Genomic DNA, 16,121 nt, shown 5'->3' on the forward strand with positions numbered 1-16,121 from the left:
AAAAGCAATGTATCCCTCCGCTCTCTGTCCATGGTGCTGAAATAAGTGCCGCAAGTCGCGCTGTGTATGCAACATCATCATATAACAGAGATTCTGTACGACATGAGGTGCTGTAGCCTGTTATGATTTATTGGGTTCTATTTACACACCTGCTGCAGCCCACACCGCAAAGGTCCCACAGCTGATGTGGACCCGAACAAGGCAAGTGTCACGGTGTAGATCCATTTTTAGAATCTGAAAGTTGTTCGGCTCCCGCGAAGATGCTCCACGTCACTCGAAAGCACAGGAGCGGTTAATGTGGGCGTGTTAGGGGAAACTGACGTCAGCGTGGTTGGTCGGTGACGGCGGAGGAGGGACCGCAGACCGAACCGACCCCACGTGTGACGGGGCGCTGAATTCCCGGCTCGCTGACACCGAAGCTCCGCTCCGTCTGCCCAACCTACCGTCCGTGTGTATCCGTTAGTCACTGCCTGCAGCTGGGTCAGACATGGAAGGAGACGGGAGCCAAGCCACGCCTGGAAGCCCGACCGACCCACAGCATGACCCGGGGTAAGGTGACTCTCTGTCATTAGAAACACATCATTTGTTGTTTTTAATGCGGCATGTTTGCACCTTGGTTTCTCGCTGCCAGCTCCTCCGCCTCCCGGGTCCCGTCACCTCCACCTTTCTTTGGTTGTTTTACCGAACGGGCCTGCCCCCTTTAGCGGGGTATTCGCTTGGCTGGCCCCTGAACGTGCCATTAGTGAGAGCGTGCAAAGAACACATGCCAAACTTCATGTAGAAATATTGGAGTTAAATGGCGCCGTACTTGTTGGCAAAAGTGCACGGGTTTAAGAAGAGAAATTCATAATTTAGATACATTCAAAGCTAGCTCTGGTTAAATCGGCATAAAGTTCCCCCCGCTTAAGCGCACGTTAGTTCAGTAAAACATAAAACTTGTATTTAGTTTACACTGCTCCTTGCCGCCCACTAAGGCGTGTTTTGATACAGGAAGGTTAATATTCTCTAACAGCCGAGCTAAATTTAAAGGTTGAACTAAGATGTTATTATTTGGCGTATCACATATATGCCGAATTGAAGACTGTGTTCTCATCAACAGTCAACAACCTAAAGTCTTGTTTTACAAGGTGTGTAGCTCCGCTAAAAAAGCCGTCAAGTTTTAAGTAGCATATGTTTTGAATGGTACTTCGGCGTAAGCTTCGGTCCACGGCGGAGAGAGGGGGACTAGCCCGGCTTCGAGAGCGGCTGTCAGGCTGCCTCGCCGTGGCGAGTGGTGGTTTTGTCCACCGCTTTTTAATTCCCTTAAACCGCGCAAGTAGTTAGCTAAAGATCAAAATGGCCTTTTTGAAATGTAGATTGACTTCCGCTGCCTTTTTCTTCGGCAGGAAAATGTTTATCGGTGGCCTCAGCTGGCAAACTTCACCAGGTAAGAACTGCGTCTCTCTCTCTCTCTCTCTCTCTCCTTCATACCTGTCTCTGTTTTCCCCACTAGATTATTTTAGTAAATTCAGTAAAATCCGAGAATGTATGGTGATGTGTCTGTAATAACAGTAGGACATTCCAGTGTCTGTGGTTAGTTCACGTCTGTAATAACAGCAGGACAGTCCAGTGTCTGTGGTTAGTTCACATGTCTGTAATAACAGCAGGACAGTCCAGTGTCTGTGGTTAGTTCACATGTCTGTAATAACAGCAGGACAGTCCAGTGTCTGTGGTTAGTTCACATGTCTGTAATAACAGCAGGACAGTCCAGTGTCTGTGGTTAGTTCACATGTCTGTAATAACAGCAGGACAGTCCAGTGTCTGTGGTTAGTTCACATGTTAACATGAAGAGAAACTGTAACCCCCTGTGTCTCTGTTTTCCCCACAGACAGCCTTAGAGACTATTTTAGTAAATTCGGGGACATCAGAGAATGTATGGTGATGAGGGACCCGACGACAAAACGTTCCAGGTAAAGAAGCCTGTAGCCATTGAGCTGGGTTTGCTATTGAATACAAGGGCAATGCAGTTTGACATCGATCATGGATCAGTGGAGAATTATACCTCATTTATAATGTTGTAATGTGTGTAATAAGGTCATGGTGTTTAAAATCAGAGTGCAAAGCTAAATGTCATTCCAAAGCCATACATTGTAATGGGATGAACAGTATAAAAAGAACACCCATTTACACATTACTCTTTAGATAATATGAATAATATGAGTTTTAGAACTTGTCAAATATACACACCAAAAATAGAGCGGGGGAGTAAAAAATATATAAGAAGTAGACGTGAATAGACATTTGTTTTTAAAGTGAGATATACGGTTACAGATTTACCTTACAGTTCAGATGTTATTTTGTTCACAACTTCCATAACTACATTAGTAGACAGGCTGAAAATCTTCATCTCCCTCTGTGTAAATCTTCCTGCATTCAGTGTTTTATTAACTATCATGTAGTTCTATTATGGAGTTAAAACATTAATTTATTCGACTCTTCTGTCTCATTGTTTGTGTACAAAATGAGACTACAAAATGCTCTTGTTTCTATGTTCAGGGTGACTCTTTGCTATTTCACTTGAACCCCACATTCACTTGGATTATTTTGCAGATTCCTGTTTCTATTCAACATTTTTTTAAATTGAGAGAAAGGGCAATTTAGAGTCATCATGAACCTAACACCTGCATGTCTTTGGACTGTGGGAGAACCCGGAGAGAACCCACGCAGACAGAGGGAACATGCGAACTCAGCCCCAGCCGGGATTCAAACCAGGAACCCTCTTGCTGTGAGGTGCTAACCACCACCCCACAGTGCCGACCTGTAGATGGGATTTCTTTTTATGGCTGTCGATTGTTTTCAGATTCTCATATTTGGAAGCAAGAAATCATTCTAGTCCATGGGGGACGGAGACTTTTCTTCCCGTTTTCCAGTTTCAATTTGTTCCATTGTTTTCTTGGAATTGCAATTTTGAAAAACTTCTGGCCCTGCTTTGCACCTTCTGTAGCCACACCACCGTGCCGCCAAATTTTTATCATGAGAATTTTAATTTTTTTTTAACGGCAATAAAACTATTCATTCATTCATTCGTTAATTAATTCATAAAACATATGTTTTTGATTGTTTTGTATTTTTTTCATTATTTTGATTAGTTTTGTATCGTTTAGACTTTTTGTCCAGTATTCTCTTATTCAGTGTTTTTTGGGTGTGGTTTTCATATAAGCCCCTACAGGCTTCTGCTGCACATGTACCTTTATGTGTTACCATGATGTGTTTTATATTGTTTATACGTAATATATAACGCAACTACACTAAACATGGGGCAGCAGGTATAAACCAGAGTTCTCAGATGTGCAGTAAAGTAGCTCACTGTGATGTAAAAAAAAAAAAGAAAACTTTGAAGAATGACTAATATGATGTTATAAATCTCCTATGCTGTTGTGTTGTGTCTCAACAGGGGCTTTGGCTTCATCACTTTTGCAGATGCTGCCAGCGTAGATAAAGTCTTAGCACAGCCACACCACGAGTTGGACTCTAAAATGGTATGTTCACCTTTTTGTTTCGACTGCATGAGAAACACTGGCATGTTTTATTCTATATGTGAACCCTGTGTGTTCAACCCTGTGTATTATATTATATTATATTATATTCATAAATACCTGATGTTAACAGAGCTTGTTCACTGCGGTTCCACAAAGAGCGCTCACTTTATAATGCTGTTCAGTTTGCTGAATAGTTTCCAATCTTTTATAGCCTATAGTAGTCAAAGTCTAATTAGGTTCTCCTTAGGTTTTTTTTGTACATTATGTTAAGTCCGAGCTGTGATGCTTGATTTTGGTCTTGGAGATATTTTTTTAACTACGTCAGGTTGGACTTGCTCATCCCTGTTTTGATCTTTGGTCTCAAGTGAGTCCAGCTGTTGTTTTCGTTTGTCTTGCCTTTTGTGCCCAGTGTGGTTGCTTTTATAACAGGCTGGTACCAGGTGCTTTTCTCTATTTCATTTCCACTGCGGAGAGTACTCCCTCAGGCTAAGCAGGACTCTCAGCTGATCGCCATAGCGATGGCGAATGATACTGCCATGGGTGGTGACGCCATACAACGCTAATCACACTGCAGCGTTGCCAATGGTTAGTTTACATGTCTGTAATAACAGTAGGACAGTCCAGTGTCTGTGGTTAGTTCACATGTCTGTAATAACAGTAGGACAGTCCAGTGTCTGTGGTTAGTTCACATGTCTGTAATAACAGTAGGACAGTCCAGTGTCTGGGGTTAGTTCACCGTCTGTAATAACAGTAGGACAGTCCAGTGTCTGTGGTTAGTTCACATGTCTGTAATAACAGTAGGACAGTCCAGGGTCTGTGGTTAGTTTACATTCCTGTAATAACAGTAGGACAGTCCAGTGTCTGTGGTTAGTTCGCATGTCTGTAATAACAGTAGGACAGTCCAGTGTCTGTGGTTAGTTCACCGTCTGTAATAACAGTAGGACAGTCCAGTGTCTGTGGTTAGTTCACTGTCTGTAATAACAGCGGGACAGTCCAGTGTCTGTGGTTAGTTCACGTCTGTTATAACAGTAGGACAGTCCAGTGCCTGTGGTTAGTTCACATGTCTGTAATTACAGTAGGACATTCCAGTGTCTGTGGTTAGTTCACTGTCTGTAATAACAGCAGGGCAGTCCAGTGTCTGTGGTTAGTTTACATGTCTGTAATAACAGTAGGAAAGTCCAGTGTCTGTGGTTAGTTCATGTCTGTAATAACAGCAGGACAGTCTAGTGTCTGTGGTTAGTTCACTGTCTAATAACAGTCGGACAGTCCAGTGTCTGTGGTTAGTTCACTGTCTGTAATAACAGTCGGACAGTCCAGTGTCTGTGGTTAGTTCACTGTCTGTAATAACAGTAGGACAGTCCAGTGTCTGTGGTTAGTTCACTGTCTAATAACAGTCGGACAGTCCAGTGTCTTTGGTTAGTTCACTGTCTGTAATAACAGTAGGACAGTCCAGTGTCTGTGGTTAGTTCACTGTCTGTAATAACAGCAGGACAGTCCAGTGTCTGTGGTTAGTTCACTGTCTAATAACAGTCGGACAGTCCAGTGTCTGTGGTTAGTTCACTGTCTGTAATAACAGCAGGACAGTCCAGTGTCTGTGGTTAGTTCACTGTCTGTAATAACAGTAGGACAGTCCAGTGTCTGTGGTTAGTTCACATATCTGTTATAACAGTAGGACAGTCCAGTGTCTGTGGTTAGTTCACTGTCTGTAATAACAGTAGGACAGTCCAGTGTCTGTGGTTAGTTCACTGTCTGTAATAACAGTAGGACAGTCCAGTGTCTGTGGTTAGTTCACATATCTGTAATAACAGCAGGACAGTCCAGTGTCTGTGGTTAGTTCACTGTCTGTAATAACAGTAGGACAGTCCAGTGTCTGTGGTTAGTTCACATATCTGTAATAACAGTAGGACAGTAGAGTGTCAGATTCTGCATATTGTCTAAAAATCACTGTGCCAAGTGGAGAATTGTAAATAGAGAGATGATGTTTTAAAAATGCAAAATCAACATAGTATTCACTTCAAGGGGGTAGTGGCGGTGGCATAGTGGATTACTATAGGACTGGAGTGCAAGCGGCTAGGGTTCATATCCCATCTGTCCATCATTTTGTCTTTTTCTTCCATCTAGATGTGGTGACCACTATGAAGCACTATTACAATGTTTTTCTAGGCTACCAGCATGCACTTTTTTACTTTCCACGTGGTCTAGGTAATCCCAGGTAATACTTTACCTGCACGCTGATGCTATGTGTTGACATTCTATTCACAAAGTGTATATGTGTCTATCACACCTATGAGTTTTGGTAATCCTATAAATTGATTAGAGAACTGTAGAATGTTACAAATGCAAAGGTGTAATACATCACACTGGCTATAATTCCATTACCTTTAGTGAATACATTTTCCATGTGACATAAGAATTGGAACTTCTCACATGGGAGACGAACCCTGCAGAATGTCAAGACTGACGCGCAACCTCCACTCCACCACTGTCTCACAGAGCACAAGGTTTTCTTTTACCTGAAACACTATAAAATCCTTCCTTGACAGTTTGAGTGGGCAAAAGCTCTGAAACTTCACAAACATGTGGAGCAATGAGTTGAGCGCAGATACAATCTTATTGATAGCACGGCTCAGATTTTCGGCATCACCAATTGCATGATAGATGTACCTGTGGTACAGAATCACAGTGAAACAGACACACTGAGCAACACTAAGTGCATGGCTTCTTTGTGTAACATTGCCAACATAAGGTCCAACAAGGATGATCAAATAGTGAAGAGCTTCTGATGAGAATCTGTGTCTCTGATAAAGGAAGTCTAGGAAGCTGCTCTGAGCTTTAAGGAGCCGATCTAACCTAAAAGTCTAGGTCTCAGCTCTAAGTCTGAGCTGAAAACATCCTACAGAATAAGGCAAGTGTCTGTGGTGAGTTTACATGTCTGTAATAACAGTAGGACAGTCCAGTGTCTGTGGTTAGTTCACATGTCTGTAATAACAGTAGGACAGTCCAGTGTCTGTGGTTAGTTCACATGTCTGTAATAACAGTAGGACAGTCCAGTGTCTGGGGTTAGTTCACCGTCTGTAATAACAGTAGGACAGTCCAGTGTCTGTGGTTAGTTCACATGTCTGTAATAACAGTAGGACAGTCCAGGGTCTGTGGTTAGTTTACATTCCTGTAATAACAGTAGGACAGTCCAGTGTCTGTGGTTAGTTCGCATGTCTGTAATAACAGTAGGACAGTCCAGTGTCTGTGGTTAGTTCAACGTCTGTAATAACAGTAGGACAGTCCAGTGTCTGTGGTTAGTTCACTGTCTGTAATAACAGCGGGACAGTCCAGTGTCTGTGGTTAGTTCACGTCTGTTATAACAGTAGGACAGTCCAGTGCCTGTGGTTAGTTCACATGTCTGTAATTACAGTAGGACATTCCAGTGTCTGTGGTTAGTTCATGTCTGTAATAACAGCAGGACAGTCTAGTGTCTGTGGTTAGTTCACTGTCTAATAACAGTCGGACAGTCCAGTGTCTGTGGTTAGTTCACTGTCTGTAATAACAGTCGGACAGTCCAGTGTCTGTGGTTAGTTCACTGTCTGTAATAACAGTAGGACAGTCCAGTGTCTGTGGTTAGTTCACTGTCTAATAACAGTCGGACAGTCCAGTGTCTTTGGTTAGTTCACTGTCTGTAATAACAGTAGGACAGTCCAGTGTCTGTGGTTAGTTCACTGTCTGTAATAACAGCAGGACAGTCCAGTGTCTGTGGTTAGTTCACTGTCTAATAACAGTCGGACAGTCCAGTGTCTGTGGTTAGTTCACTGTCTAATAACAGCAGGACAGTCCAGTGTCTGTGGTTAGTTCACTGTCTGTAATAACAGTAGGACAGTCCAGTGTCTGTGGTTAGTTCACATATCTGTTATAACAGTAGGACAGTCCAGTGTCTGTGGTTAGTTCACTGTCTGTAATAACAGTAGGACAGTCCAGTGTCTGTGGTTAGTTCACTGTCTGTAATAACAGTAGGACAGTCCAGTGTCTGTGGTTAGTTCACATATCTGTAATAACAGCAGGACAGTCCAGTGTCTGTGGTTAGTTCACTGTCTGTAATAACAGTAGGACAGTCCAGTGTCTGTGGTTAGTTCACATATCTGTAATAACAGTAGGACAGTAGAGTGTCAGATTCTGCATATTGTCTAAAAATCACTGTGCCAAGTGGAGAATTGTAAATAGAGAGATGATGTTTTAAAAATGCAAAATCAACATAGTATTCACTTCAAGGGGGTAGTGGCGGTGGCATAGTGGATTACTATAGGACTGGAGTGCAAGCGGCTAGGGTTCATATCCCATCTGTCCATCATTTTGTCTTTTTCTTCCATCTAGATGTGGTGACCACTATGAAGCACTATTACAATGTTTTTCTAGGCTACCAGCATGCACTTTTTTACTTTCCACGTGGTCTAGGTAATCCCAGGTAATACTTTACCTGCACGCTGATGCTATGTGTTGACATTCTATTCACAAAGTGTATATGTGTCTATCACACCTATGAGTTTTGGTAATCCTATAAATTGATTAGAGAACTGTAGAATGTTACAAATGCAAAGGTGTAATACATCACACTGGCTATAATTCCATTACCTTTAGTGAATACATTTTCCATGTGACATAAGAATTGGAACTTCTCACATGGGAGACGAACCCTGCAGAATGTCAAGACTGACGCGCAACCTCCACTCCACCACTGTCTCACAGAGCACAAGGTTTTCTTTTACCTGAAACACTATAAAATCCTTCCTTGACAGTTTGAGTGGGCAAAAGCTCTGAAACTTCACAAACATGTGGAGCAATGAGTTGAGCGCAGATACAATCTTATTGATAGCACGGCTCAGATTTTCGGCATCACCAACTGCATGATAGATGTACCTGTGGTACAGAATCACAGTGAAACAGACACACTGAGCAACACTAAGTGCATGGCTTCTTTGTGTAACATTGCCAACATAAGGTCCAACAAGGATGATCAAATAGTGAAGAACTTCTGGTGAGAATCTGTGTCTCTGATAAAGGAAGTCTAGGAAGCTGCTCTGAGCTTTAAGGAGCCGATCTAACCTAAAAGTCTAGGTCTCAGCTCTAAGTCTGAGCTGAAAACCTCCTACAGTCCAGGTTTGGTTGCAAGCATAAGTTACCATGGTGATACAGCGATGCTAAAAGAGAGTGACTTTCGTGTCACAGCTGACCCAGGGCTTTGAGTTCAACATACCTCGCTAACCCAGCTTCATAGTACACCCCACTGAACGTTCATTTTACAGCACCCGGCATACACAAAAACAACAACAACAACAACAACAACAACAACAACAACATATCTGCCCTCTTAGAATCCACCTGCCTGTCAGCGACAAGCCTATTAAGCTTACCAAAAAGTAAAAGGAGGAAACTAAACAGAGACAGACCCAACAACAGGTGCATTGAGAAGAGAATAGTCTTTGTCAGTTAAAGAGTGGTCTTCATTTGAAAAAATTCCATGCAGTCCATGGCAGTGAGCCATGGACTGCACATGACTATTCACAACTTGAAAAAAACAGCTTGATTATGTTGATTGGTGGGCACTAATGGACAAAGGAAAATAAATGGGATAATCAAAAAATGGACACATATTCGGACTTTATGATGCCTCAAAGGTCAGGAGTCACTACTTTCCTGTCTCTCTTGTTTCATGAATCTGAATGACTTATACTTTGGTGCTCATGGTTAAAAGGGGGGTAAAATGAAGTTTTAATTCACTTTTGAACTCTCCTCCAGCTACTCTGCTGCTGGAGCAGTTGTAATCTAGTTGAGCCAAAAACAGACAGACTGGGAGCTTTGATTAATCAATGTAGATGCTGGTAATGAGTTCAAAACATATGCTACAGTGAGATATTTGTGTGATTTAAGCAGCTGCCTGTGCAGAAAAAAACACTTCACAAATGCGTCAAAAATAGACTTGAAGCGTAAATGAACGCTGGTGCGGACTGATGCATTGATTAATGTGGAATTCTATTTGTTTCATGAGAGCGGTGTGAGACAGCCGTCAAAAACACTTCTAAAAACGTGTCTGGTGCGGATTGGACTAAAGAAAATCCAAAAATTCAATATCTCAAATAGTTGGGAGTGAAACCGGCAGTGGAAATGAGGCTTTAGCACTATGTGAAGCTTTCAAAATCAAAAACTTATCTCTGAAGGCTTAACAACTTTCCATTCTGAACAACATCCAACACAGCTTATCCTTAGACCGTTGATTTAGATAAGGAACAACTCTACAAATAAAAGGGATGAGGATGACAGCATTGGAGCAACCCCAGAAAGGAGGGAACCTGCCCTGTCAGGCCAGAGGGAGCAACAGTTGTCGTATGCACCAATCAGGCATGCAACATGATGTTAATATTTCTTATTTGTTTACATGCAATTATTATATGTGTCTAATATGGTTTTTAGTCATTTTTAATCCCATGAGAGCTATATTTGGATTCAAGGGTTTTAATAAGAGGTGAAAGGGTAAACACTTCTTTACTAGACCTGAGTTTACCAAAAAGGCATGTTAAGCCACATCTTATCTTGGATCAATTTTGTGGCGTTGTGATGTAATATAGGAATACAGAACTGAGGGGTGTTCTCCCCCATATGGATCATGTCTAGTGGAACAAAGGGGATGGAGGTAATTTGTGTGTGTGTAGGGCTAGTTGAACAAAGTAGGTCAGCCTGGGTGACTCTACAGAAAAAAGAAAGCCTTTGACAGCTGATTTACTGAGGCTTTAACAGGTGTTGAAATGAGCACTGCGACATGGGCTGCAGCCGTATTGGGCTGTAATGGGTTGTGTCATGTTTAAGTTGGAGAAATGAAGGGCAGTGTGTGAGCAGGACTCTGCACTCACTGGGCCACAAAGACAATGAGTTCACTGGAAATCACAGTCTGATATGCAATGACTTTGAGTTGTCTGTGTTACTTGTAATACAGTTGTTTAGCCTGACATTAATTCTGTGCATATTCTGGAGCTGGTCCGTGCTCATCTGTAATTAAAACCATTTTAAATGTCTGATTACTTTTGTTATGAAGTCTTCCCTCAATTGTAAAATGCCTCACTCAGGAGATGTTATATCCCCTTAAATGTGTTAAATAGAGAATAGGAACCCCCATATGCAGTGTTAAAGACAGTTTACAGTGTAAAAACAACAACTTGTCAGTGCTCTCTGGTGGACAAAATCTGTAATGAAGACACTGTTTCTAAATGACATCTAACATATCTGTGATATTTCTATAAAGTCTTGTTATTTATTATCTGACATTGCAGGCCGCGCAGATGTGTCTGTGATAAACCAATATTGGTTAACAATAGTAATGATAAATGTTATAAAATAATAACTACAATCTCTTACCCATAGATGTCAGAATTTGGAGCTGAAGTAGAACTCAGGTTCATTACTACATGTAAAATATCTCACAGTATATAAGAAAATGTATGAATTTTAACCTAACATCTATTGATGACAATATTTGAAATAATACTTTTTCCTCAGCATCAGTGTTTGATCAGTTATGACGATCATCCATGTACCATATTTTTCTCTTTGCTTTTATTATGATGGATTATTGCTGGTGGAGACTTGCATATCGGCCAATACCAAGTACTGATCTGAAACCTGTGCATTAAAAGAACATATATAATTATTTTGTATACGACTGATCCTGTACGGATGTGGTATGATTGCTGTGTATGACCTGGCTTGAGTCATACAGAGAATCAATATCATAGAACATTATTTTATTATCTAGTTAAACAGTCAGTAATAATGTCATAAAATACTTAACAGTAGGTTTTTGTGGCTAAATTACGTGGTATCTGATCAATGCATAAACTCGCTTGCTTGCTGATACCAATACCAGCCTTTTAGGCGGTATTTCTGGCATTTCTGATTCAGTAAACGACTACCATCCTGTGGCACTCACCCTCACTGTGATGAAGTGCTCTGAGAAGCTGGTTCTCTAGCACATCAAAGACAACATCCAGCCAGCCTGTACCCTCATTAGTTTGCATACAAAACCAAAAGATCCACAGAGGATGCCATCTTCACTGCAGTCCACTTAGCCCTTACGCATCTGGACAATAACAACACCTCCATCATATTGCTCTTTGTTGATTTCAGCTCAGTACTCAACACATTCTCCCCCCATCAAACTAAGCACACTGGCAAACTTTGCACTCTGCAACTGGATATTGGCCACACTTCAACTGTACTGCTGAACACCGGAGCCCCCAAGGGCTGTGTGATCCCCACCTGTTATAAAATGTCCACCATAGTGACTGTCCCCAAAACACCCAAACCCAGCTGTTTAAATGACTACCGCCCCATAGCGCTGACCTCCACAGCAAAGAAGGGTTTTAAGAAACTCATCAAAACTTTCATTCCCTCCTCCCTCCCCACCACCCTGGGTCCACTAAAGTTTGCATACTACCCCAATAGATCCAGGTTGTAACAGATCCACTGACGACGCCATAGCTCAACATCTCCACATGGGGTCCTCCCTATGTCCCCAGGTCCTATGTTACCCGGTCCCATAAGCCTATGCCTCTGTCATGAAGGGTGCGTGGAATAACTCTGAGGAGCAGGACCCAAATGCAGACACGGACAACGAGTAAGATTTAAACAGATATTTAATTAACGAAAACCAGAAACAAACAAAAACCAGGGAATGGGAAAACAGGTACGGTGAAGACGAGGGGAAAACCAAACGCGGGGATCAGGAGACGAAACACGAACAGGTGGTGGAAAACAGGAACTCTGGAAACTATCACAAAAGAAACAAAGAAACGATTAACATTAAACAAAGCAACATGGAAAGGTAACACAATCAAGTAGGTAGCCAACCAAACGAGAGACACGAACCACGAAATAGCAATACGGTCTGGCACCAGACGTGGGTCACATCCGGCTCTTTATCCACTTGCCTTAACGAGGAGATGAGCCACAGCTGGGGGAACCATGCCGACCAGCTCCAACAGACAAACACAAAGGGAAAGACACAAGCAGGGAGAACCAGACAGAGGGAAACAAACTCACACAAAAGGAAGAGGGAAGAGACTGACAAGACCGGAGTCCTGACAGCCTCCGCTGATTTAATTTAGCATTTTGTTAGGGTCAGGGTTAGGGAGTAGTGTTAGGGTCTACATAGGCCTATTTGCTGTGGAATTCGGCACTGATTGTGAAAAAAAAAAAAACAGACGGGGAACATAGAACCCGTTCTGTGACAAGCAGGGAACATCAGACCCTTTTCTTAAAAAAGGGTCCAATGTTCTCCTGTCACATACAAAGCAGGGAACATAGGACCAGGGAACATAGGTACGCACACCTCCACATCAATCTTACCCACCTGGACACCAGGAACCCTTCCTGGCTTATGTTAGACTGCTGTTCATAGATGACAGCTCAGCCTTTAACACCTTAGACCCCTCAAAGCTGGCCTTCAAATTGTACACACTGACCTGTGCCAGACCACAGGTGCTGCGTGTGGGCCATCACATGTCATCCTCCCTCACCCTCAACACTGGGCCCCCCCCAGGAGTTCCTTTCCCCAGGCCATGAGAATGCTGAACAAAGACTAAGTATCTCTGCACCCGGCCCCCCCAACTCCAGCTGTAAACTCCCTGACATGCAGAGCACTGTGTTGTAAATTATACAGGTGACATCACCATCATCAGCCGGATTACAAACAATGATGAGATTTCATATTGTGAGGAAATCAACAATCTGGGGTGGTGCTACCTACTTCTCAGCAAAAACAAACTCATCGTTGATTTTAGGCAAAAGACAGTACACACACACACACACACACACACACACACACACACACACACACACACACACACACACACACACACACACACACACACACACACACACACACACACACACACACACACACACACACACACACACACACACACCTGTCTACATCAGTGAAGGTGAGGTGGAGAGAGGTAACAGATATAGGTTCCTGGGAATCGGCACCACAGAAAGTGGTTTCAGAAGTGGTTGCATGTGTCCATGACAATGCACCCAACATTTTGGCTACAGCTGTCCATGGAGCGCATTTCCAAGCCTGTCTCCACCACCTGTCTCCAGAGTATGTTTGAGCCATTCTCCCAGATGGGCAGTGTTGGGCACGTTACTTTAAAAAAGTAATTAGTTACAGTTACTAGTAACGTCTCGCAAAAAGTAACTGAATTAGTTACTGAGTTACAAAGTATAAAAGTAACTAGTTACTATGGAAAGTAACTATTGCATTGCTTTCAAGTACATTTTTAAATGCTCAAATGTGTCAAAGAATTTGGACCCCACCTCCACCCCTCTTTAACGGTTCTTAAAATACATGTGCATGTTGAATCATTCATGATAAATTTGAACTTTAATACAATCAATTATTAACAGAAACAGTTTACACAAATCTAAACTATGTTGCTATGTTGCTGTGGGACAAAGTGAGACTAGTCTCCAATCAGACTTCATGTATTATTGTAGATATTATAATTAATATGTTTATATCCAGTTAAGAAGCAATGGGAGAAATCAGATGAAACACACACTTTTTGGAATGAATCATAGCACTCACTTTTACATTATACTTAAATATATATTACAGAGTCTTAATTTCATAGTGGACATTGTGTTATGACCATAGACGGTATAAAAAAATAAGCGGACAAATGGCTTCCGGGTCTGAGTGTGTGGCTAAACCTTCAATCATAGTTTAGGTTCTCAAGCTCTAGTTTCAAGTCTTCTTCAGTATAGAATGCTGTTCATTTAGTAGATTATGATCCAATTTGTGGTAAAATTAGATAAAGCAGTGGATGAGTTCACGGCGGGGCTACACGGCCGACTGTCAATCAGGAAATGTGTAAACATAGTTGTATCCACGGCACTGTGGACATTAAAATAGCTATGACTTGTTTTGGGGGGTCTACATGTAACTAGAATAGTTTTGTTTTGTTTTAGTGTTAGGTGTAGTGTCAGACATGCCTCAATAGTGCAGCGCACCAGAACATCGTAGCTTTACTCAACACCATGCCTGCTTCCACACGTGACATGGGTCAGAATACCACTCATCACACACACATATGCCCCTTTCACATATGCACTGCAAACCTGAAATCATCTAGACAATAACCGGCGGGGCTGTATGTGTGAACACAAATATTAATTTCATTGTGACCGGTCTTTAAAACAGCTCTCTAGTACACTCTCATGACCAACTAAGGAAATGTTGTGAGCGCCATTTTTTTTTAACGCTGGCAACATCAACTCATCGATATTATCTGACAAATGTGGACAACAAAGCTAAACAGTGGTAGGTAGAGGAGACAAACTGCCTCCTTGGGGTATGGTCCTCGGCTGAGGTGTGCTGAAAAATCTGCTGACTAATGCAAATCGATGCAAGACTCCCTTCCCACTAAACCATTCAAGTTCAAAGCCTAACCAAAAAAAAAAAGACTTAAGCAAATATTGGGTTACCATTTAATATATCAAACATCTTTCGTTTACGCTGGATGGCTCAAAATGGAGACTACATAATTGTGCAGCAGGATCTTATGGCGGCGGACTTTTTCCACAAGTTCAACAAGCAGGCTGAACACCATGTTAATTAGCCCTTTGTCAGTGTAATTTGTAAATCATTACAGCTTAATTGACCCCCCCCACACACAAGAAGATTGGGCAGAGCTAAATTGCTAGTAGCGCTAAATGTTATTAGCAATCTTTAATGGAAACAGTGATTAACTAAACAGAGATGTGGAGAAATCTGACTGACTGACTGACACACACACACACACACACACACACACACACACACACACACACACACACACACACACACACACACACACACACACACACACACACACACACACACACACACACACACACACACACACACACACACACACACACACACACACACACACACACACACAGTTTGGAAAATGGCATTCATAAATACACTGAATCTTATTGTCTGAGTGAAGGCAATATTTTAGAAGTAAGTGACTTGGTTACAGTTGTTTTCTCCATTAAGTTCCTTGCTTAACCCTTGTTTGGTTTACAGGTCTAATTGACCCGTTTCAAGTCTTGATGATGATAAATGATACAAGGATATTTGTTTTTTTACCTGAAACTCAATGGCCTTAGATTATTTTATGTGATAAACTGTAACGGGTGATGTATGGACCCAATTGGAGCACAAATGACACAGAACAAATGGAAATAGCTAAACAGTTTACTGAAGCTCAGGCAGACAGTACAACAACGCAGTGGCAGGGGGCTTGGCTGAGGCAGACAGGACTTTGGAACCAGGGAGAAGACCGCACAGGCACACAATCTGATGACGAACAGGCAGCAGAACCATATAACCAGTCAGAAACAGGCAAACAGGAACCAGGAGGGCAGAGGCTGAAATCTTGGTCAGGGACCAAAGGCTGAGGCTGAGGAACCCGCTGGAGAGTCTCGCATGGCAAAGAACAATCTGGCAGAGGAGTGAGTGTTGAGCTGGTGAATAAATACTGGGTTGATTGCACGTGATGAGGGGCAGCTGTGTGC

At 42.2% G+C, this 16,121-nt stretch overlaps 1 protein-coding gene across 6 annotated transcripts in view; it reads left to right on the top strand.

The window, feature by feature from the left end:
* Nucleotides 1–487: 487 nt before the first annotated feature.
* Nucleotides 488–16,121, top strand: part of LOC310947614 (RNA-binding protein Musashi homolog 2-like) — a gene marked incomplete at both ends in the record, with an annotated part of 337,457 nt that continues 321,823 nt past the window's right edge. For all 6 annotated transcript variants that reach the window (XM_083914481.1, XM_083914482.1, XM_083914483.1 and 3 more), the window contains 4 exons: nucleotides 488–549; nucleotides 1,386–1,426; nucleotides 1,868–1,949; nucleotides 3,434–3,518. In XM_083914481.1, coding sequence (XP_083770607.1) covers nucleotides 488–549; nucleotides 1,386–1,426; nucleotides 1,868–1,949; nucleotides 3,434–3,518 — 270 coding nt within the window. The remainder of the gene's footprint in view (nucleotides 550–1,385; nucleotides 1,427–1,867; nucleotides 1,950–3,433; nucleotides 3,519–16,121) is intronic.

The sequence above is a fragment of the Echiichthys vipera genome (assembly GCF_963691815.1).
Source record: "Echiichthys vipera genome assembly, chromosome: 5".
Taxonomy (NCBI): Eukaryota; Metazoa; Chordata; class Actinopteri; order Perciformes; family Trachinidae; genus Echiichthys; species Echiichthys vipera.